This window comes from Phyllobates terribilis, unplaced genomic scaffold (genome assembly GCF_046119375.1).
Source record: "Phyllobates terribilis strain yellow unplaced genomic scaffold, ASM4611937v1 Scaffold_2__4_contigs__length_985480577, whole genome shotgun sequence".
Classification (NCBI taxonomy): domain Eukaryota; kingdom Metazoa; phylum Chordata; class Amphibia; order Anura; family Dendrobatidae; genus Phyllobates; species Phyllobates terribilis.
This window is the reverse complement of record NW_027362762.1, coordinates 32792547-32817905: the sequence shown is the minus strand read 5'-3', so window position 1 is coordinate 32817905 and position 25359 is coordinate 32792547. Positions and strand designations below refer to the sequence as shown.

Genomic DNA, 25359 nt, shown 5'->3' with positions numbered 1-25359 from the left:
ACAGTGTACGGGGAGGTGTAATGTCTCTATATATACTGTATACAGTGTACGGGGGGGTGTAATGTCTCTATATATACTGTATACAGTGTACGGGGGGGTGTAATGTCTCTATATATACTGTATACAGTGTACGGGGGGGTGTAATGTCTCTATATATACTGTATACAGTGTACGGGGGGGTGTAATGTCTCTATATATACTGTATACAGTGTACGGGGAGGTGTAATGTCTCTATATATACTGTATACAGTGTACGGGGAGGTGTAATGTCTCTATATATACTGTATACAGTGTACGGGGGGTGTAATGTCTCTATATATACTGTATACAGTGTACGGGGGGGTGTAATGTCTCTATATATACTGTATACAGTGTACGGGGGGGTGTAATGTCTCTATATATACTGTATACAGTGTACGGGGGGTGTAATGTCTCTATATATACTGTATACAGTGTACGGGGAGGTGTAATGTCTCTATATATACTGTATACAGTGTACGGGGGGGTGTAATGTCTCTATATATACTGTATACAGTGTACGGGGGGGTGTAATGTCTCTATATATACTGTATACAGTGTACGGGGGGGTGTAATGTCTCTATATATACTGTATACAGTGTACGGGGGGGTGTAATGTCTCTATATATACTGTATACAGTGTACGGGGGGTGTAATGTCTCTATATATACTGTATACAGTGTACGGGGGGTGTAATGTCTCTATATATACTGTATACAGTGTACGGGGGGGTGTAATGTCTCTATATATACTGTATACAGTGTACGGGGGGGTGTAATGTCTCTATATATACTGTATACAGTGTACGGGGGGGTGTAATGTCTCTATATATACTGTATACAGTGTACGGGGGGGTGTAATGTCTCTATATATACTGTATACAGTGTACGGGGAGGTGTAATGTCTCTATATATACTGTATACAGTGTACGGGGGGTGTAATGTCTCTATATATACTGTATACAGTGTACGGGGGGGTGTAATGTCTCTATATATACTGTATACAGTGTACGGGGGAAGGGTGTAATGTCTCTATATATACTGTATACAGTGTACGGGGGGTGTAATGTCTCTATATATACTGTATACAGTGTACGGGGGGAGGTGTAATGTCTCTATATATACTGTATACAGTGTACGGGGGGTGTAATGTCTCTATATATACTGTATACAAGTGTACGGGGGGGTGTAATGTCTCTATATATACTGTATACAGTGTACGGGGGGGTGTAATGTCTCTATATATACTGTATACAGTGTACGGGGGGGTGTAATGTCTCTATATATACTGTATACAGTGTACGGGGGGGTGTAATGTCTCTATATATACTGTATACAGTGTACGGGGGAGGTGTAATGTCTCTATATATACTGTATACAGTGTACGGGGGGGTGTAATGTCTCTATATATACTGTATACAGTGTACGGGGGGGTGTAATGTCTCTATATATACTGTATACAGTGTACGGGGGGGTGTAATGTCTCTATATATACTGTATACAGTGTACGGGGGGGTGTAATGTCTCTATATATACTGTATACAGTGTACGGGGGGGTGTAATGTCTCTATATAGATACAGTGTACGGGGGGGTGTAATGTCTCTATTATATTCGTATACAGTGTACGGGGAGGTGTAATGTCTATATATACTGTATACAGTGTACGGGGGGAGGTGTAATGTCTCTATATATACTGTATACAGTGTACGGGAGGTGTAATGTCTCTATATATACTGTATACAGTGTACGGGGGGGTGTAATGTCTCTATATATACTGTATACAGTGTACGGGGGGGTGTAATGTCTCTATATATACTGTATACAGTGTACGGGGGGTGTAATGTCTCTATATATACTGTATACAGTGTACGGGGGGGTGTAATGTCTCTATATATACTGTATACAGTGTACGGGGAGGTGTAATGTCTCTATATATACTGTATACAGTGTACGGGGGGGTGTAATGTCTCTATATATACTGTATACAGTGTACGGGGGGGTGTAATGTCTCTATATATACTGTATACAGTGTACGGGGGGGTGTAATGTCTCTATATATACTGTATACAGTGTACGGGGGGGTGTAATGTCTCTATATATACTGTATACAGTGTACGGGGGAGGTGTAATGTCTCTATATATACTGTATACAGTGTACGGGGGGGTGTAATGTCTCTATATATACTGTATACAGTGTACGGGGAGGTGTAATGTCTCTATATATACTGTATACAGTGTACGGGGGGAGGTGTAATGTCTCTATATATACTGTATACAGTGTACGGGGGAGGTGTAATGTCTCTATATATACTGTATACAGTGTACGGGGGGAGGTGTAATGTCTCTATATATACTGTATACAGTGTACGGGGGAGGTGTAATGTCTCTATATATACTGTATACAGTGTACGGGGGGGTGTAATGTCTCTATATATACTGTATACAGTGTACGGGGGGGTGTAATGTCTCTATATATACTGTATACAGTGTACGGGGAGGTGTAATGTCTCTATATATACTGTATACAGTGTACGGGGAGGTGTAATGTCTCTATATATACTGTATACAGTGTACGGGGGGGTGTAATGTCTCTATATATACTGTATACAGTGTACGGGGGGGTGTAATGTCTCTATATATACTGTATACAGTGTACGGGGGAGGTGTAATGTCTCTATATATACTGTATACAGTGTACGGGGGGTGTAATGTCTCTATATATACTGTATACAGTGTACGGGGAGGTGTAATGTCTCTATATATACTGTATACAGTGTACGGGGGGGTGTAATGTCTCTATATATACTGTATACAGTGTACGGGGGGGTGTAATGTCTCTATATATACTGTATACAGTGTACGGGGGGGTGTAATGTCTCTATATATACTGTATACAGTGTACGGGGAGGTGTAATGTCTCTATATATACTGTATACAGTGTACGGGGGGTGTAATGTCTCTATATATACTGTATACAGTGTACGGGGGGGTGTAATGTCTCTATATATACTGTATACAGTGTACGGGGGGGTGTAATGTCTCTATATATACTGTATACAGTGTACGGGGGGTGTAATGTCTCTATATATACTGTATACAGTGTACGGGGGGGTGTAATGTCTCTATATATACTGTATACAGTGTACGGGGGGTGTAATGTCTCTATATATACTGTATACAGTGTACGGGGGGGTGTAATGTCTCTATATATACTGTATACAGTGTACGGGGGAGGTGTAATGTCTCTATATATACAGTGTACGGGGGAGGTGTAATGTCTCTATATATACTGTATACAGTGTACGGGGGGTGTAATGTCTCTATATATACTGTATACAGTGTACGGGGGAGGTGTAATGTCTCTATATATACTGTATACAGTGTACGGGGAGGTGTAATGTCTCTATATATACTGTATACAGTGTACGGGGGAGGTGTAATGTCTCTATATATACTGTATACAGTGTACGGGGGGGTGTAATGTCTCTATATATACTGTATACAGTGTACGGGGAGGTGTAATGTCTCTATATATAGTATACAGTGTACGGGGGAGGTGTAATGTCTCTATATATACTGTATACAGTGTACGGGGGGTGTAATGTCTCTATATATACTGTATACAGTGTACGGGGGGGTGTAATGTCTCTATATATACTGTATACAGTGTACGGGGGGGTGTAATGTCTCTATATATACTGTATACAGTGTACGGGGAGGTGTAATGTCTCTATATATACTGTATACAGTGTACGGGGGGTGTAATGTCTCTATATATACTGTATACAGTGTACGGGGGGTGTAATGTCTCTATATATACTGTATACAGTGTACGGGGGGGTGTAATGTCTCTATATATACTGTATACAGTGTACGGGGGAGGTGTAATGTCTCTATATATACTGTATACAGTGTACGGGGGGTGTAATGTCTCTATATATACTGTATACAGTGTACGGGGAGGTGTAATGTCTCTATATATACTGTATACAGTGTACGGGGGGGTGTAATGTCTCTATATATACTGTATACAGTGTACGGGGGGGTGTAATGTCTCTATATATACTGTATACAGTGTACGGGGGGTGTAATGTCTCTATATATACTGTATACAGTGTACGGGGGGGTGTAATGTCTCTATATATACAGTGTACGGGGGGGTGTAATGTCTCTATATATACTGTATACAGTGTACGGGGGAGGTGTAATGTCTCTATATATACTGTGTACAGTGTACGGGGAGGTGTAATGTCTCTATATATACTGTATACAGTGTACGGGGGGTGTAATGTCTCTATATATACTGTATACAGTGTACGGGGGGGTGTAATGTCTCTATATATACTGTATACAGTGTACGGGGGGGTGTAATGTCTCTATATATACTGTATACAGTGTACGGGGGGGTGTAATGTCTATATATACTGTATACAGTGTACGGGGGGGTGTAATGTCTCTATATATACTGTATACAGTGTACGGGGGGGTGTAATGTCTCTATATATACTGTATACAGTGTACGGGGAGGTGTAATGTCTCTATATATACTGTATACAGTGTACGGGGGGGTGTAATGTCTCTATATATACTGTATACAGTGTACGGGGGGGGTGTAATGTCTCTATATATACTGTATACAGTGTACGGGGGGGTGTAATGTCTCTATATATACTGTATACAGTGTACGGGGGGGTGTAATGTCTCTATATATACTGTATACAGTGTACGGGGGGGGTGTAATGTCTCTATATATACTGTATACAGTGTACGGGGGGTGTAATGTCTCTATATATACTGTATACAGTGTACGGGGGGGTGTAATGTCTCTATATATACTGTATACAGTGTACGGGGGGGTGTAATGTCTCTATATATACTGTATACAGTGTACGGGGGGTGTAATGTCTCTATATATACTGTATACAGTGTACGGGGGGTGTAATGTCTCTATATATACTGTATACAGTGTACGGGGGGGTGTAATGTCTCTATATATACTGTATACAGTGTACGGGGGGGTGTAATGTCTCTATATATACTGTATACAGTGTACGGGGGGGTGTAATGTCTCTATATATACTGTATACAGTGTACGGGGAGGTGTAATGTCTCTATATATACTGTATACAGTGTACGGGGAGGTGTAATGTCTCTATATATACTGTATACAGTGTACGGGGAGGTGTAATGTCTCTATATATACTGTATACAGTGTACGGGGGGGTGTAATGTCTCTATATATACTGTATACAGTGTATGGGGGGGTGTAATGTCTCTATATATACTGTATACAGTGTACGGGGGGGTGTAATGTCTCTATATACTGTATACAGTGTACGGGGAGGTGTAATGTCTCTATATATACTGTATACAGTGTACGGGGGGTGTAATGTCTCTATATATACTGTATACAGTGTACGGGGGGGTGTAATGTCTCTATATATACTGTATACAGTGTACGGGGGGGTGTAATGTCTCTATATATACTGTATACAGTGTACGGGGGGGTGTAATGTCTCTATATATACTGTATACAGTGTACGGGGGGTGTAATGCCTCTATATATACTGTATACAGTGTACGGGGGGTGTAATGTCTCTATATATACTGTATACAGTGTACGGGGGGGTGTAATGTCTCTATATATACTGTATACAGTGTACCGGGGGGTGTAATGTCTCTATATATACTGTATACAGTGTACGGGGGGTGTAATGTCTCTATATATACTGTATACAGTGTACGGGGGGGTGTAATGTCTCTATATATACTGTATACAGTGTACGGGGGGGTGTAATGTCTCTATATATACTGTATACAGTGTACGGGGAGGTGTAATGTCTCTATATATACTGTATACAGTGTACGGGGGGTGTAATGTCTCTATATATACTGTATACAGTGTACGGGGGGGTGTAATGTCTCTATATATACTGTATACAGTGTACGGGGAGGTGTAATGTCTCTATATATACAGTGTACGGGGGGGTGTTATGTCTCTATATATACTGTATACAGTGTACGGGGGGAGGTGTAATGTCTCTATATATACTGTATACAGTGTACGGGGAGGTGTAATGTCTCTATATATACTGTATACAGTGTACGGGGGGGTGTAATGTCTCTATATATACAGTGTACGGGGGGGTGTAATGTCTCTATATATACTGTATACAGTGTACGGGGGGTGTAATGTCTCTATATATACAGTGTACGGGGGGGTGTAATGTCTCTATAATATACAGTGTACGGGGAGGTGTAATGTCTATATATACTGTATACAGTGTACGGGGGAGGTGTAATGTCTCTATATATACTGTGTACAGTGTACGGGAGGTGTAATGTCTCTATATATACTGTATACAGTGTACGGGGGGTGTAATGTCTCTATATATACTGTATACAGTGTACGGGGGGGTGTAATGTCTCTATATATACTGTATACAGTGTACGGGGAGGTGTAATGTCTCTATATATACTGTATACGGTGTACGGGGGGGTGTAATGTCTCTATATATACTGTATACAGTGTACGGGGAGGTGTAATGTCTCTATATATACTGTATACAGTGTACGGGGGGGTGTAATGTCTCTATATATACTGTATACAGTGTACGGGGGGTGTAATGTCTCTATATATACTGTATACAGTGTACGGGGGGGTGTAATGTCTCTATATATACTGTATACAGTGTACGGGGGGGTGTAATGTCTCTATATATACTGTATACAGTGTACGGGGAGGTGTAATGTCTCTATATATACTGTATACAGTGTACGGGGGGAGGTGTAATGTCTCTATATATACTGTATACAGTGTACTTGGGGAGGTGTAATGTCTCTATATATACTGTATACGGTGTACGGGGGGGTGTAATGTCTCTATATATACTGTATACAGTGTACGGGGAGGTGTAATGTCTCTATATATACTGTATACAGTGTACGGGGGGGTGTAATGTCTCTATATATACTGTATACATTGTACGGGGGGTGTAATGTCTCTATATATACTGTATACAGTGTACGGGGGGGTGTAATGTCTCTATATATACTGTATACAGTGTACGGGGAGGTGTAATGTCTCTATATATACTGTATACAGTGTACGGGGAGGTGTAATGTCTCTATATATACTGTATACAGTGTACGGGGGGGTGTAATGTCTCTATATATACTGTATACAGTGTACGGGGGGGTGTAATGTCTCTATATATACTGTATACAGTGTACGGGGAGGTGTAATGTCTCTATATATACTGTATACAGTGTACGGGGAGGTGTAATGTCTCTATATATACTGTATACAGTGTACGGGGAGGTGTAATGTCTCTATATATACTGTATACAGTGTACGGGGGGTGTAATGTCTCTATATATACTGTATACAGTGTACGGGGGGTGTAATGTCTCTATATATACTGTATACAGTGTACGGGGGGTGTAATGTCTCTATATATACTGTATACAGTGTACGGGGGGTGTAATGTCTCTATATATACTGTATACAGTGTACGGGGAGGTGTAATGTCTCTATATATACTGTATACAGTGTACGGGGAGGTGTAATGTCTCTATATATACTGTATACAGTGTACGGGGGGTGTAATGTCTCTATATATACTGTATACAGTGTACGGGGGGGTGTAATGTCTCTATATATACTGTATACAGTGTACGGGGAGGTGTAATGTCTCTATATATACTGTATACAGTGTACGGGGGGTGTAATGTCTCTATATATACTGTATACAGTGTACGGGGGGGTGTAATGTCTCTATATATACTGTATACAGTGTACGGGGGGTGTAATGTCTCTATATATACTGTATACAGTGTACGGGGGGGGGTGGAATGTCTCTATATATACTGTATACAGTGTACGGGGGGTGTAATGTCTCTATATATACTGTATACAGTGTACGGGGGTGTAATGTCTCTATATATACTGTATACAGTGTACGGGGGGTGTAATGTCTCTATATATACTGTATACAGTGTACGGGGGGTGTAATGTCTCTATATATACTGTATACAGTGTACGGGGGGGTGTAATGTCTCTATATATACTGTATACAGTGTACGGGGGGTGTAATGTCTCTATATATACTGTATACAGTGTACGGGGGGGTGTAATGTCTCTATATATACTGTATACAGTGTACGGGGGGGTGTAATGCTCTATATATACTGTATACAGTGTACGGGGGGTGTAATGTCTCTATATATACTGTATACAGTGTACGGGGGGTGTAATGTCTCTATATATACTGTATACAGTGTACGGGGGGGTGTAATGTCTCTATATATACTGTATACAGTGTACGGGGGGGTGTAATGTCTCTATATATACTGTATACGGTGTACGGGGGGTGTAATGTCTCTATATATACTGTATACAGTGTACGGGGGGGTGTAATGTCTCTATATATACTGTATACAGTGTACGGGGGGGTGTAATGTCTCTATATATACTGTATACAGTGTACGGGGGGTGTAATGTCTCTATATATACTGTATACAGTGTACGGGGGGTGTAATGTCTCTATATATACTGTATACAGTGTACGGGGGGGTGTAATGTCTCTATATATACTGTATACAGTGTACGGGGGGGTGTAATGTCTCTATATATACTGTATACAGTGTACGGGGGGTGTAATGTCTCTATATATACTGTATACAGTGTACGGGGGGGTGTAATGTCTCTATATATACTGTATACAGTGTACGGGGGGTGTAATGTCTCTATATATACTGTATACAGTGTACGGGGGGTGTAATGTCTCTATATATACTGTATACAGTGTACGGGGGGTGTAATGTCTCTATATATACTGTATACAGTGTACGGGGGGTGTAATGTCTCTATATATACTGTATACAGTGTACGGGGGGTGTAATGTCTCTATATATACTGTATACAGTGTACGGGGGAGGTGTAATGTCTCTATATATACTGTATACAGTGTACGGGGGGGTGTAATGTCTCTATATATACTGTATACAGTGTACGGGGGGTGTAATGTCTCTATATATACTGTATACAGTGTACGGGGGGGTGTAATGTCTCTATATATACTGTATACAGTGTACGGGGGGGGTGTAATGTCTCTATATATACTGTATACAGTGTACGGGGGGTGTAATGTCTCTATATATACTGTATACAGTGTACGGGGGGTGTAATGTCTCTATATATACTGTATACAGTGTACGGGGGGGGTGTAATGTCTCTATATATACTGTATACAGTGTACGGGGGGGTGTAATGTCTATATATACTGTATACGGTGTACGGGGGGTGTAATGTCTCTATATATACTGTATACAGTGTACGGGGGGTGTAATGTCTCTATATATACTGTATACAGTGTAGGGGGGGTGTAATGTCTCTATATATACTGTATACAGTGTACGGGGGGGTGTAATGTCTATATATACTGTATACGGTGTACGGGGGGTGTAATGTCTCTATATATACTGTATACAGTGTACGGGGGGGTGTAATGTCTATATATACTGTATACGGTGTACGGGGGGTGTAATGTCTCTATATATACTGTATACAGTGTACGGGGGGTGTAATGTCTCTATATATACTGTATACAGTGTACGGGGAGGTGTAATGTCTCTATATATACTGTATACAGTGTACGGGGGGGTGTAATGTCTCTATATATACTGTATACTGTGTACGGGGGGGTGTAATGTCTCTATATATACTGTATACAGTGTACGGGGAGGTGTAATGTCTCTATATATACTGTATACAGTGTACGGGGGGGTGTAATGTCTCTATATATACTGTATACTGTGTACGGGGGGGTGTAATGTCTCTATATATACTGTATACAGTGTACGGGGGGTGTAATGTCTCTATATATACTGTATACAGTGTACCGAGGGGTGTAATGTCTCTATATATACTGTATACAGTGTACGGGGGGTGTAATGTCTCTATATATACTGTATACAGTGTACGGGGAGGTGTAATGTCTCTATATATACTGTATACAGTGTACGGGGAGGTGTAATGTCTCTATATATACTGTATACAGTGTACGGGGGGGTGTAATGTCTCTATATATACTGTATACAGTGTACGGGGAGGTGTAATGTCTCTATATATACTGTATACAGTGTACGGGGGGGTGTAATGTCTCTATATATACTGTATACAGTGTACGGGGGGTGTAATGTCTCTATATATACTGTATACGGTGTACGGGGGGGTGTAATGTCTCTATATATACTGTATACAGTGTACGGGGGGGTGTAATGTCTCTATATATACTGTATACAGTGTACGGGGAGGTGTAATGTCTCTATATATACTGTATACAGTGTACGGGGAGGTGTAATGTCTCTATATATACTGTATACAGTGTACGGGGGGGTGTAATGTCTCTATATATACTGTATACAGTGTACGGGGAGGTGTAATGTCTCTATATATACTGTATACAGTGTACGGGAGGTGTAATGTCTCTATATATACTGTATACAGTGTACGGGGGGGGTGTAATGTCTCTATATATACTGTATACAGTGTACGGGGGGGTGTAATGTCTCTATATATACTGTATACAGTGTACGGGGAGGTGTAATGTCTCTATATATACTGTATACAGTGTACGGGGAGGTGTAATGTCTCTATATATACTGTATACAGTGTACGGGGGGGGTGTAATGTCTCTATATATACTGTATACAGTGTACGGGGGGGGTGTAATGTCTCTATATATACTGTATACAGTGTACTGGGGAGGTGTAATGTCTCTATATATACTGTATACAGTGTACGGGGGGGTGTAATGTCTCTATATATACTGTATACAGTGTACGGGGGGTGTAATATCTCTATATATACTGTATACAGTGTACGGGGGGGTGTAATGTCTCTATATATACTGTATACAGTGTACGGGGAGGTGTAATGTCTCTATATATACTGTATACAGTGTACGGGGAGGTGTAATGTCTCTATATATACTGTATACGGTGTACGGGGGGGTGTAATGTCTCTATATATACTGTATACGGTGTACGGGGGGGTGTAATGTCTCTATATATACTGTATACAGTGTACGGGGAGGTGTAATGTCTCTATATATACTGTATACGGTGTACGGGGGGGTGTAATGTCTCTATATATACTGTATACGGTGTACGGGGGGGTGTAATGTCTCTATATATACTGTATACAGTGTACGGGGGGGTGTAATGTCTCTATATATACTGTATACAGTGTACGGGGAGGTGTAATATCTCTATATATACTGTATACAGTGTACGGGGAGGTGTAATGTCTCTGTATATACTGTATACGGTGTACGGGGGGGTGTAATGTCTCTATATATACTGTATACGGTGTACGGGGGGGTGTAATGTCTCTATATATACTGTATACAGTGTACGGGGGGGTGTAATGTCTCTATATATACTGTATACGGTGTACGGGGGGGTGTAATGTCTCTATATATACTGTATACAGTGTACGGGGGGGTGTAATGTCTCTATATATACTGTATACAGTGTACGGGGAGGTGTAATGTCTCTATATATACTGTATACAGTGTACGGGGAGGTGTAATGTCTCTGTATATACTGTATACGGTGTACGGGGGGGTGTAATGTCTCTATATATACTGTATACGGTGTACGGGGGGGTGTAATGTCTCTATATATACTGTATACAGTGTACGGGGGGGTGTAATGTCTCTATATATACTGTATACGGTGTACGGGGGGGTGTAATGTCTCTATATATACTGTATACGGTGTACGGGGGGGTGTAATGTCTCTATATATACTGTATACAGTGTACGGGGAGGTGTAATGTCTCTGTATATACTGTATACAGTGTACGGGGGGGTGTAATGTCTCTATATATACTGTATACAGTGTACGGGGGGGTGTAATGTCTCTATATATACTGTATACAGTGTACGGGGGGGTGTAATGTCTCTATATATACTGTATACAGTGTACGGGGGGGTGTAATGTCTCTATATATACTGTATACAGTGTATGGGGGGTGTAATGTCTCTATATATACTGTATACAGTGTACGGGGGTGTAATGTCTCTATATATACTGTATACAGTGTACGGGGAGGTGTAATGACTCTATATATACTGTATACGGTGTACGGGGGAGGTGTAATGTCTCTATATATACTGTATACGGTGTACGGGGGGGTGTAATGTCTCTATATATACTGTATACAGTGTACGGGGGGGTGTAATGTCTCTATATATACTGTATACAGTGTACGGGGAGGTGTAATGTCTCTATATATACTGTATACGGTGTACGGGGGGTGTAATGTCTCTATATATACTGTATACAGTGTACGGGGAGGTGTAATGTCTCTATATATACTGTATACGGTGTACGGGGGAGGTGTAATGTCTCTATATATACTGTATACAGTGTATGGGGAGGTGTAATGTCTCTATATATACTGTATACAGTGTATGGGGAGGTGTAATGTCTCTATATATACTGTATACAGTGTATGGGGAGGTGTAATGTCTCTATATATACTGTATACAGTGTACGGGGAGGTGTAATGTCTCTATATATACTGTATACAGTGTACGGGGAGGTGTAATGTCTCTATATATACTGTATACAGTGTACGGGGAGGTGTAATGTCTCTATATATACTGTATACAGTGTACGGGGGGGTGTAATGTCTCTATATATACTGTATACGGTGTACGGGGGGGTGTAATGTCTCTATATATACTGTATACAGTGTACGGGGAGGTGTAATGTCTCTATATATACTGTATACATTTGCACTGCCAGGTGATTGGTCTGGGATACTCTTTATCTGGAGAGGTTTCAGCATCGCGGCTCATGATCAGGCTTCAGTTCTGGTTCTGCAGTGGTACCCAGTGCACCTCCGCTCAGAGGGCAGCGCACCGCCCAGCGAGGGCTGATCCTGGAGCTACAGATGCCCTCTCACTTTCTGGCCGTGTCACAGGTGCTGAGGCGGTCTCTGAGGCGGTCTCTGAGGCGGTCTCTGAGGCGGTCTCTCAGTCGGCTGCCATGGCTCACGGTTCTCCTCTGCTGTTTTCCAGGTCTCGGCATCAGACGCAGATAGCGGGAGTCTTGGACATGTCTTGTACTCGCTCGGCCCCACGTCTCCTCCGCAGTTCCAGATCCACTCAGAAAGCGGAGACATCTGCCTCTCAGACACCCTGGACAGCGATGATGGAGGACGCTTCTTCCTTCTTCATGTCACAGCTACTGATGGGGTGAGACCTCACAATTCAGAAATGTACAAATGTCTTTTAACATATTTCTGACTATTAAAGAAGCACTTCAACAAAAAAAATGTCCACCCCTGCCCACCTCGAGGGTGTATTCAGTGTACTCACTGCCCGGCAGTTCAGCCCCGTCCTTCTCATCTTCACCCTCCATCTTCCTTCCTAGCTCTCATTCTGCATTTTTACACCGTGTGTTCTGCCTTCAATCCCATGAAGTATCAGCATAGCATCACATAGACGGCTAAAGTTTGTATTGGGAGGATACTATACTTATCCCTTCATATTCCTCCGAAATTAACTCATGTATTGTGGATATACAGTCAGAAGGCTGCACTGTGCTCTCCGACATTATAACCATGTGACACTAGCTGTGTAATCATCATCAGTCACTGTGATAGGAGTTTATATCTCCACCCTTCAGAGGCTGTGGATATACAGTCAGAAGGCTGCGGTGACTCATGATTCATCTGGGGAAAATTGACCTCCTGTCTCATGGAGCTTAGAAGGATTCAGCTCCTCAGCCTTCAATCACGTGATGCCATCGACCTGATGGAAGAGAGAAGAATTATCTGGGTAGAAAGGAAAATGAGCAATTGTAAGTGCACAGCGCAGAATAATATGGTGACTGTGATATAGTAAGAGGATGAAGACTGCGATGGGAGGAGGAGGAGGAGGAGGAGGACGAGCGCTGCCTTCAGTTCTGATTACACTGATGACAAACTTGCATTTGTATTTTTAATTTGTTTTTTAATTTTACAGGTGAAAAAAGTTGTAAAAAATATATATATTTTCTAAACATATTTTTTAATTGGGATCACGAGATGATCAGTCTCTGGATCTAGAGGGTGAGATGATCAGTCTCTGGATCTAGAGGGTGAGATGATCAGTCTCTGGATCTAGAGGGTGAGATGATCAGTCTCTGGATCTAGAGGGTGAGATGATCAGTCTCTGGATCTAGAGGGTGAGATGATCAGTCTCTGGATCTAGAGGGTGAGATGATCAGTCTCTGGATCTAGAGGGTGAGATGGTCAGTCTCTGGATCTAGAGGGTGAGATGATCAGTCTCTGGATCTAGAGGGTGAGATGATCAGTCTCTGGATCTAGAGGGTGAGATGATCAGTCTCTGGATCTAGAGGGTGAGATGATCAGTCTCTGGATCTAGAGGGTGAGATGATCAGTCTCTGGATCTAGAGGGTGAGATGATCAGTCTCTGGATCTAGAGGGTGAGATGATCAGTCTCTGGATCTAGAGGGTGAGATGATCAGTCTCTGGATCTAGAGGGTGAGATGATCAGTCTCTGGATCTAGAGGGTGAGATGATCAGTCTCTGGATCTAGAGGGTGAGATGATCAGTCTCTGGATCTAGAGGGTGAGATGATCAGTCTCTGGATCTAGAGGGTGAGATGATCAGTCTCTGGATCTAGAGGGTGAGATGATCAGTCTCTGGATCTAGAGGGTGAGATGATCAGTCTCTGGATCTAGAGGGTGAGATGATCAGTCTCTGGATCTAGAGGGTGAGATGATCAGTCTCTGGATCTAGAGGGTGAGATGATCAGTCTCTGGATCTAGAGGGTGAGATGATCAGTCTCTGGATCTAGAGGGTGAGATGATCAGTCTCTGGATCTAGAGGGTGAGATGATCAGTCTCTGGATCTAGAGGGTGAGATGATCAGTCTCTGGATCTAGAGGGTGAGATGATCAGTCTCTGGATCTAGAGGGTGAGATGATCAGTCTCTGGATCTAGAGGGTGAGATGATCAGTCTCTGGATCTAGAGGGTGAGATGATCAGTCTCTGGATCTAGAGGGTGAGATGATCAGTCTCTGGATCTAGAGGGTGAGATGATCAGTCTCTGGATCTAGAGGGTGAGATGATCAGTCTCTGGATCTAGAGGGTGAGATGATCAGTCTCTGGATCTAGAGGGTGAGATGATCAGTCTCTGGATCTAGAGGGTGAGATGATCAGTCTCTGGATCTAGAGGGTGAGATGATCAGTCTCTGGATCTAGAGGGTGAGATGATCAGTCTCTGGATCTAGAGGGTGAGATGATCAGTCTCTGGATCTAGAGGGTGAGATGATCAGTCTCTGGATCTAGAGGGTGAGATGATCAGTCTCTGGATCTAGAGGGTGAGATGATCAGTCTCTGGATCTAGAGGGTGAGATGATCAGTCTCTGGATCTAGAGGGTGAGATGATCAGTCTCTGGATCTAGAGGGTGAGATGATCAGTCTCTGGATCTAGAGGGTGAGATGATCAGTCTCTGGATCTAGAGGGTGAGATGATCAGTCTCTGGATCTAGAGGGTGAGATGATCAGTCTCTGGATCTAGAGGGTGAGATGATCAGTCTCTGGATCTAGAGGGTGAGATGATCAGTCTCTGGATCTAGAGGGTGAGATGATCAGTCTCTGGATCTAGAGGGTGAGATGATCAGTCTCTGGATCTAGAGGGTGAGATGATCAGTCTCTGGATCTAGAGGGTGAGATGATCAGTCTCTGGATCTAGAGGGTGAGATGATCAGTCTCTGGATCTAGAGGGTGAGATGATCAGTCTCTGGATCTAGAGGGTGAGATGATCAGTCTCTGGATCTAGAGGGTGAGATGATCAGTCTCTGGATCTAGAGGGTGAGATGATCAGTCTCTGGATCTAGAGGGTGAGATGATCAGTCTCTGGATCTAGAGGGTGAGATGATCAGTCTCTGGATCTAGAGGGTGAGATGATCAGTCTCTGGATCTAGAGGGTGAGATGATCAGTCTCTGGATCTAGAGGGTGAGATGATCAGTCTCTGGATCTAGAGGGTGAGATGATCAGTCTCTGGATCTAGAGGGTGAGATGATCAGTCTCTGGATCTAGAGGGTGAGATGATCAGTCTCTGGATCTAGAGGGTGAGATGATCAGTCTCTGGATCTAGAGGGTGAGATGATCAGTCTCTGGATCTAGAGGGTGAGATGATCAGTCTCTGGATCTAGAGGGTGAGATGATCAGTCTCTGGATCTAGAGGGTGAGATCATCAGTCTCTGGATCTAGAGGGTGAGATCATCAGTCTCTGGGTCTAGAATGTCAGCTCCAGAGATCCGTCTTGTTGCTACTGATCCATTTCAGGATCTAGGTATGAATATCTTCGATCAGTGAATGTGGAATCTGCAGGGTCCGGAGCCGGGATCTGGGGACGGCAGGATCCGGAGCTGGCGGTGTGAGAGGAGAATCGCAGGAAACCTCTCAGTCCACCCTTCCTCTGTTCCCACAGGGAGGCCTGAGCTCGGGATGCCTCGTCCGGCTCTCGGTAGAGGATGTGAATGACAACCGTCCAGTCTTTTATCCCCTGGAGTACGGCGCTAGTGTGAGTGCCCTCAGCCCACCAGGAACACCCATCGTTAGTGTGACCGCCCGAGATAAGGACGATGGGCTGCACGGCTCCCTGACCTACCACATATTATCTGGAAACAGCCCCCCACTTCTGCGCATCCAGCCCGACACAGGTGAGCCCACCCGACAGTGACCCCCCGGGGCATGAGACCGCCACCACCCTCACCCACACATGTGGGAACTGTTTAATGACCCTCCACCATTGTAGGAACCAGCAGGGAAGATGGAAAACACAATGCCAGATCTCCAGGAGAGGAACGAGCAAAGGGCGGCCATTAATCGGAGAGCGGTGTTTATGGTATAGTAGGGTGGCGGCACATCAGTCAACCTGTGGTGGTAGTAGTCTGTTTCCTTAGAGCCTATGGTGGTGGTAGTAGTCTGTTTCCTTAGAGCCTGTGGTGGTGGTAGTAGTCTGCTTCCTTAGAGCCTATGGTGGTGGTAGTAGTCTGCTTCCTTAGAGCCTATGGTGGTGGTAGTAGTCTGTTTCCTTAGAGTCTATGGTGGTGGTAGTAGTCTGTTTCCTTAGAGCCTGTGGTGGTGGTAGTAGTCTGTTTCCTTAGAGCCTATGGTGGTGGTAGTAGTCTGTTTTCTTAGAGCCTGTGGTGGTGGTAGTAGTCTGTTTTCTTAGAGCCTATGGTGGTGGTAGTAGTCTGTTTTCTTAGAGCCTATGGTGGTGGTAGTAGTCTGTTTCCTTAGAGTCTATGGTGGTGGTAGTAGTCTGTTTTCTTAGAGCCTATGGTGGTGGTAGTAGTCTGTTTCCTTAGAGTCTATGGTGGTGGTAGTAGTCTGTTTCCTTAGAGTCTATGGTGGTGGTAGTAGTCTGTTTCCTTAGAGTCTATGGTGGTGGTAGTAGTCTGTTTCCTTAGAGCCTATGGTGGTGGTAGTAGTCTGTTTCCTTAGAGCCTATGGTGGTGGTAGTAGTCTGCTTCCTTAGAGCCGGTGGTGGTGGTAGTAGTCTGTTTCCTTAGAGCCTATGGTGGTGGTAGTAGTCTGTTTCCTTAGAGCCTATGGTGGTGGTAGTAGTCTGTTTCCTTAGAGCCTATGGTGGTGGTAGTAGTCTGTTTCCTTAGAGCCTATGGTGGTGGTAGTAGTCTGTTTCCTTAGAGCCTATGGTGGTGGTAGTAGTCTGCTTCCTTAGAGCCTATGGTGGTGGTAGTAGTCTGCTTCCTTAGAGCCTATGGTGGTGGTAGTAGTCTGTTTCCTTAGAGCCTATGGTGGTGGTAGTAGTCTGTTTCCTTAGAGCCTATGGTGGTGGTAGTAGTCTGCTTCCTTAGAGCCTATGGTGGTGGTAGTAGTCTGTTTCCTTAGAGCCTATGGTGGTGGTAGTAGTCTGTTTCCTTAGAGCCTATGGTGGTGGTAGTAGTCTGTTTCCTTAGAGCCTATGGTGGTGGTAGTAGTCTGTTTCCTTAGAGCCTGTGGTGGTGGTAGTAGTCTGCTTCCTTAGAGCCTATGGTGGTGGTAGTAGTCTGTTTCCTTAGAGCCTATGGTGGTGGTAGTAGTCTGTTTCCTTAGAGCCTATGGTGGTGGTAGTAGTCTGTTTCCTTAGAGCCTATGGTGGTGGTAGTAGTCTGCTTCCTTAGAGCCTATGGTGGTGGTAGTAGTCTGCTTCCTTAGAGCCTATGGTGGTGGTAGTAGTCTGTTTCCTTAGAGCCTGTGGTGGTGGTAGTAGTCTGCTTCCTTAGAGCCTATGGTGGTGGTAGTAGTCTGTTTCCTTAGAGCCTATGGTGGTGGTAGTAGTCTGCTTCCTTAGAGCCTATGGTGGTGGTAGTAGTCTGCTTCCTTAGAGCCTGTGGTGGTGGTAGTAGTCTGCTTCCTTAGAGCCTATGGTGGTGGTAGTAGTCTGTTTCCTTAGAGCCTATGGTGGTGGTAGTAGTCTGTTTCCTTAGAGCCTATGGTGGTGGTAGTAGTCTGTTTCCTTAGAGCCTGTGGTGGTGGTAGTAGTCTGCTTCCTTAGAGCCTGTGGTGGTGGTAGTAGTCTGCTTCCTTAGAGCCTATGGTGGTGGTAGTAGTCTGTTTCCTTAGAGCCTATGGTGGTGGTAGTAGTCTGTTTCCTTAGAGCCTATGGTGGTGGTAGTAGTCTGCTTCCTTAGAGCCTATGGTGGTGGTAGTAGTCTGTTTACTTAGAGCCTATGGTGGTGGTAGTAGTCTGTTTCCTTAGAGCCTGTGGTGGTGGTAGTAGTCTGTTTCCTTAGAGCCTATGGTGGTGGTAGTAGTCTGTTTCCTTAGAGCCTATGGTGGTGGTAGTAGTCTGTTTCCTTAGAGCCTATGGTGGTGGTAGTAGTCTGTTTCCTTAGAGCCTATGGTGGTGGTAGTAGTCTGTTTCCTTAGAGCCTATGGTGGTGGTAGTAGTCTGTTTCCTTAGAGCCTATGGTGGTGGTAGTAGTCTGTTTCCTTAGAGCCTATGGTGGTGGTAGTAGTCTGTTTCCTTAGAGCCTATGGTGGTGGTAGTAGTCTGCTTCCTTAGAGCCTGTGGTGGTGGTAGTAGTCTGTTTCCTTAGAGCCTGTGGTGGTGGTAGTAGTCTGTTTCCTTAGAGCCTGTGGTGGTGGTAGTAGTCTGTTTCCTTAGAGCCTATGGTGGTGGTAGTAGTCTGCTTCTTTAGAGCCTATGGTGGTGGTAGTAGTCTGCTTCCTTAGAGCTTATGGTGGTGGTAGTAGTCTGTTTCCTTAGAGCCTATGGTGGTGGTAGTAGTCTGCTTCCTTAGAGCCTATGGTGGTGGTAGTAGTCTGTTTCCTTAGAGCCTATGGTGGTGGTAGTAGTCTGTTTCCTTAGAGCCTATGGTGGTGGTAGTAGTCTGTTTCCTTAGAGCCTATGGTGGTGGTAGTAGTCTGTTTCCTTAGAGCCTATGGTGGTGGTAGTAGTCTGTTTCCTTAGAGCCTATGGTGGTGGTAGTAGTCTGTTTCCTTAGAGCCTATGGTGGTGGTAGTAGTCTGTTTCCTTAGAGCCTGTGGTGGTAGTAGTCTGTTTCCTTAGAGCCTATGGTGGTGGTAGTAGTCTGTTTCCTTAGAGCCTATGGTGGTGGTAGTAGTCTGTTTCCTTAGAGCCTATGGTGGTGGTAGTAGTCTGTTTCCTTAGAGCCTATGGTGGTGGTAGTAGTCTGTTTCCTTAGAGCCTATGGTGGTGGTAGTAGTCTGCTTCCTTAGAGCCTATGGTGGTGGTAGTAGTCTGCTTCCTTAGAGCCTATGGTGGTGGTAGTAGTCTGTTTCCTTAGAGCCTGTGGTGGTAGTAGTCTGTTTCCTTAGAGCCTATGGTGGTGGTAGTAGTCTGTTTCCTTAGAGTCTATGGTGGTGGTAGTAGTCTGTTTCCTTAGAGCCTATGGTGGTGGTAGTAGTCTGCTTCCTTAGAGCCTATGGTGGTGGTAGTAGTCTGTTTCCTTAGAGCCTATGGTGGTGGTAGTAGTACATTGTCTTTAAAGGGAATGTGTCAGTTGTTATCAGGATTTATTGCCATATACCGGGGGGGGGGGGGGAAACTGAATGTTATACACCGGGGGGGGGGGGGGGAAATGTAATGGTTATACACGGGGGGGGGGGGGGAACTGAATGTTATACACCGGGGGGGGGGGGAACTGAATGTTACCCGCCGGGGGGGGGGACTGAAATGTTATACACCGGGGGGGGGGGGGGGGGGAACTGAATGTTATACACCGGGGGGGGGGGGAACTGAATGTTATACACCGAGGGGGGGGAACTGAATGTTTATACACCGGGGGGGGGGGGGGAAACTGAATGTTATACACCGGGGGGGGGGGACTGAATGTTATACACCGGGGGGGGGGGACTGAATGTTATACACCGGGGGGGGGGGGGGGAACTGAATGTTATACACCGGGGGGGGGGACTGAATGTTATACACCGGGGGGGGGGGGAACTGAATGTTATACACCGGGGGGGGGGGGGAACTGAATGTTATACACCGGGGGGGGGGGGGAAACTGAATGTTATACACCGGGGGGGGGGGGACTGAATGTTATACACCGGGGGGGGGGGGGAACTGAATGTTATACACCGGGGGGGGGGACTGAATGTTATACACCGGGGGGGGGGGGGGGGACTGAATGTTATACATCGGGGGGGGGGGGAACTGAATGTTATACACCGGGGGGGGGGGGGACTGAATGTTATACACCGGGGGGGGGACTGAATGTTATACACCGGGGGGGGGGAACTGAATGTTATACACCGGGGGGGGGGGGGACTGAATGTTATACACCGGGGGGGGGGGAAACTGAATGTTATACACCGGGGGGGGGGGAACTGAATGTTATACACCGGGGGGGGGAACTGAATGTTATACACCGGGGGGGGGGGGGGACTGAATGTTATACACCGGGGGGGGGAAACTGAATGTTATACACCGGGGGGGGGGGGACTGAATGTTATACACCGGGGGGGGGGGGGGGGGACTGAATGTTATACACCGGGGGGGGGACTGAATGTTATACACCGGGGGGGGGGAAACTGAATGTTATACACCGGGGGGGGGGGGAAACTGAATGTTATACACCGGGGGGGGGGAACTGAATGTTATACACCGGGGGGGGGGGGGGGACTGAATGTTATACACCGGGGGGGGGAACTGAATGTTATACACCGGGGAGGGGGGGGGGAACTGAATGTTATACACCGGGGGGGGGGGGGGGGGAACTGAATGTTATACACCGGGGGGGGGGGGGGAAACTGAATGTTATACACCGGGGGGGGGGGGGGAAACTGAATGTTATACACCGGGGGGGGGGGAAACTGAATGTTATACACCGGGGGGGGGGGGAAACTGAATGTTATACACCGGGGGGGGGAAACTGAATGTTATACACCGGGGGGGGGGGACTGAATGTTATACACCGGGGGGGGGGGGAAACTGAATGTTATACACCGGGGGGGAACTGAATGTTATACACCGGGGGGGAACTGAATGTTATACACCGGGGGGGGGGGGGGGGACGGACTGAATGTTATACACCGGGGGGGGGGGGGGGACTGAATGTTATACACCGGGGGGGGGGGTGTGGAAACTGAATGTTATACACCGGGGGGGGGGGGGTGGAAACTGAATGTTATACACCGGGGGGGGGGGGGTGGAAACTGAATGTTATACACCGGGGGGTGGGGGGGAACTGAATGTTATACACCGGGGGGGGGGGGGGGAAACTGAATGTTATACACCGGGGGGGGGGGAAACTGAATGTTATACACCGGGGGGGGGGGTGGAAACTGAATGTTATACACCGGGGGGGGGGGTGGAAACTGAATGTTATACACCGGGGGGGGGGGAAACTGAATGTTATACACCGGGGGGGGGGGGACTGAATGTTATACACCGGGGGGGGGGGAAACTGAATGTTATACACCGGGGGGGGGGGGAAACTGAATGTTATACACCGGTGGGGGGGGGGGAAACTGAATGTTATACACCGGGGGGGGGGAAACTGAATGTTACACACCGGGGGGGGAAAACTGAATGTTATACACCGGGGGGGGGAAACTGAATGTTATACACCGGGGGGGGGGGAAACTGAATGTTATACACCGGGGGGGGGGGGGGGAACTGAATGTTATACACCGGGGGGGGGGGAAACTGAATGTTATACACCGGGGGGGGGGGAAACTGAATGTTATACACCGGGGGGGGGAACTGAATGTTATACACCGGGGGGGGGGGGAAACTGAATGTTATACACCGGGGGGGGGGGGGGGGAAACTGAATGTTATACACCGGTGGGGGGGAAACTGAATGTTATACACCGGGGGGGGGGGGGGACTGAATGTTATACACCGGTGGGGGGGGGGGGGGACTGAATGTTATACACTGGAGGGTGAGGGGCTGGATGTTATACACTGGGGGGTGAGGGGTTGGATGTTATACACTGGGGGGTGAGGGGCTGGATGTTATACACTGAAGGGTGAGGGGCTGGATGTTATACACTGGGGGGTGAGGGGCTGGATGTTATACACTGGGGGTGAGGGGCTGGATGTTATACACTGGGGGGTGAGGAGCTGGATGTTACACACTGGAGGGTGAGGAGCTGGATGTTATACACTGGGGGGTGAGGGGCTGGATGTTATACACTGGAGGGTGAGGGGCTGGATGTTATACACTGGAGGGTGAGGGGCTGGATGTTATACACTGGAGGGTGAGGGGCTGGATGTTATACACTGGAGGGTGAGGGGCTGGATGTTATACACTGGGGGGTGAGGGGCTGGATGTTATACACTGGAGGGTGAGGAGCTGGATGTTATACACTGGGGGGTGAGGGGCTGGATGTTATACACTGGGGGGTGAGGGGTTGGATGTTATACACTGGGGGGTGAGGAGCTGGATGTTACACACTGGAGGGTGAGGAGCTGGATGTTACACACTGGAGGGTGAGGGGCTGGATGTTATACACTGGAGGGTGAGGGGCTGGATGTTATACACTGGAGGGTGAGGGGCTGGATGTTATACACTGGGGGGTGAGGAGCTGGATGTTACACACTGGAGGGTGAGGAGCTGGATGTTACACACTGGAGGGTGAGGGGCTGGATGTTATACACTGGGGGGTGAGGAGCTGGATGTTATACACTGGAGGGTGAGGGGCTGGATGTTATACACTGGAGGGTGAGGGGTTGGATGTTATACACTGGGGGGTGAGGAGCTGGATGTTACACACTGGAGGGTGAGGAGCTGGATGTTACACACTGGAGGGTGAGGGGCTGGATGTTATACACTGGGGGGTGAGGAGCTGGATGTTACACACTGGAGGGTGAGGAGCTGGATGTTACACACTGGAGGGTGAGGGGCTGGATGTTATACACTGGGGGGTGAGGGGCTGGATGTTATACACTGGGGGGTGAGGGGCTGGATGTTATACACTGGGGGGTGAGGGGCTGGATGTTACACACTGGGGGGTGAGGGGTTGGATGTTATACACTGGGGGGTGAGGGGCTGGATGTTACACACTGGGGGGTGAGGGGTTGGATGTTATACACTGGGGGGTGAGGGGCTGGATGTTATACACTGGAGGGTGAGGGGCTGGATGTTATACACTGGAGGGTGAGGGGCTGGATGTTATACACTGGGGGGTGAGGGGTTGGATGTTATACACTGGGGGGTGAGGGGCTGGATGTTATACACTGGAGGGTGAGGGGCTGGATGTTATACACTGGAGGGTGAGGGGCTGGATGTTATACACTGGGGGGTGAGGGGTTGGATGTTATACACTGGGGGGTGAGGGGCTGGATGTTATACACTGGAGGGTGAGGGGCTGGATGTTATACACTGGAGGGTGAGGGGCTGGATGTTATACACTGGGGGGTGAGGGGCTGGATGTTATACACTGGGGGGTGAGGGGTTGGATGTTACACACTGGAGGGTGAGGAGCTGGATCTTATACACTGGAGGGTGAGGGGCTGGATGTTATACACTGGAGGGTGAGGGGCTGGATGTTATACACTGGGGGGTGAGGGGTTGGATGTTATACACTGGAGGGTGAGGGGCTGGATGTTATACACTGGAGGGTGAGGGGCTGGATGTTATACACTGGAGGGTGAGGGGCTGGATGTTATACACTGGGGGGTGAGGGGTTGGATGTTACACACTGGAGGGTGAGGAGCTGGATCTTATACACTGGAGGGTGAGGGGCTGGATGTTATACACTGGGGGGTGAGGGGCTGGATGTTATACACTGGGGGGTGAGGGGCTGGATGTTATACACTGGAGGGTGAGGGGCTGGATGTTATACACTGGGGGGTGAGGGGCTGGATGTTATACACTGGGGGGTGAGGGGTTGGATGTTACACACTGGAGGGTGAGGAGCTGGATCTTATACACTGGGGGGGTGAGGGGCTGGATGTTATACACTGGGGGGTGAGGGGCTGGATGTTATACACTGGGGGGTGAGGGGCTGGATGTTACACACTGGGGGGTGAGGAGCTGGATGTTACACACTGGGGGGTGAGGAGCTGGATGTTATACACTGGGGGGTGAGGGGCTGGATGTTATACACTGGAGGGTGAGAGGCTGGATGTTATACACTGGAGGGTGAGGGGCTGGATGTTATACACTGGAGGGTGAGGGGCTGGATGTTATACACTGGAGGGTGAGAGGCTGGATGTTATACACTGGGGGGTGAGGGGCTGGATGTTATACACTGGAGGGTGAGAGGCTGGATGTTATACACTGGGGGGGTGAGGGGCTGAATGTTATACACTGGAGGGTGAGGGGCTGGATGTTATACACTGGGGGTGAGGGGCTGGATGTTATACACTGGAGGGTGAGGGGCTGGATGTTATACACTGGAGGGTGAGGGGCTGGATGTTATACACTGGAGGGTGAGGGGCTGGATGTTATACACTGGAGGGTGAGAGGCTGGATGTTATACACTGGGGGGTGAGGGGCTGGATGTTATACACTGGAGGGTGAGGGGCTGGATGTTATACACTGGAGGGTGAGGGGCTGGATGTTATACACTGGGGGGTGAGGGGCTGGATGTTATACACTGGAGGGTGAGGGGCTGGATGTTATACACTGGGGGGTGAGGGGTTGGATGTTATACACTGGAGGGTGAGGGGCTGGATGTTATACACTGGGGGTGAGGGGCTGGATGTTACACACTGGGGGGTGAGGGGCTGGATGTTACACACTGGGGGGTGAGGGGCTGGATGTTACACACTGGAGGGTGAGGGGCTGGATGTTATACACTGGGGGGTGAGGGGCTGGATGTTAT

The 25359-nt window shown here is 46.5% G+C and overlaps 1 protein-coding gene across 1 annotated transcript in view; it reads left to right on the top strand.

Moving 5' to 3' along the window:
- The window catches only part of DCHS1 (dachsous cadherin-related 1), a 239831-nt gene that overhangs the window by 70176 nt on the left and 144296 nt on the right, over window positions 1-25359 (top strand). Inside the window, exons 3-4 of the mRNA XM_073661236.1 lie at window positions 13113-13289; window positions 16539-16770. Coding sequence (XP_073517337.1) covers window positions 13113-13289; window positions 16539-16770 — 409 coding nt within the window. The remainder of the gene's footprint in view (window positions 1-13112; window positions 13290-16538; window positions 16771-25359) is intronic.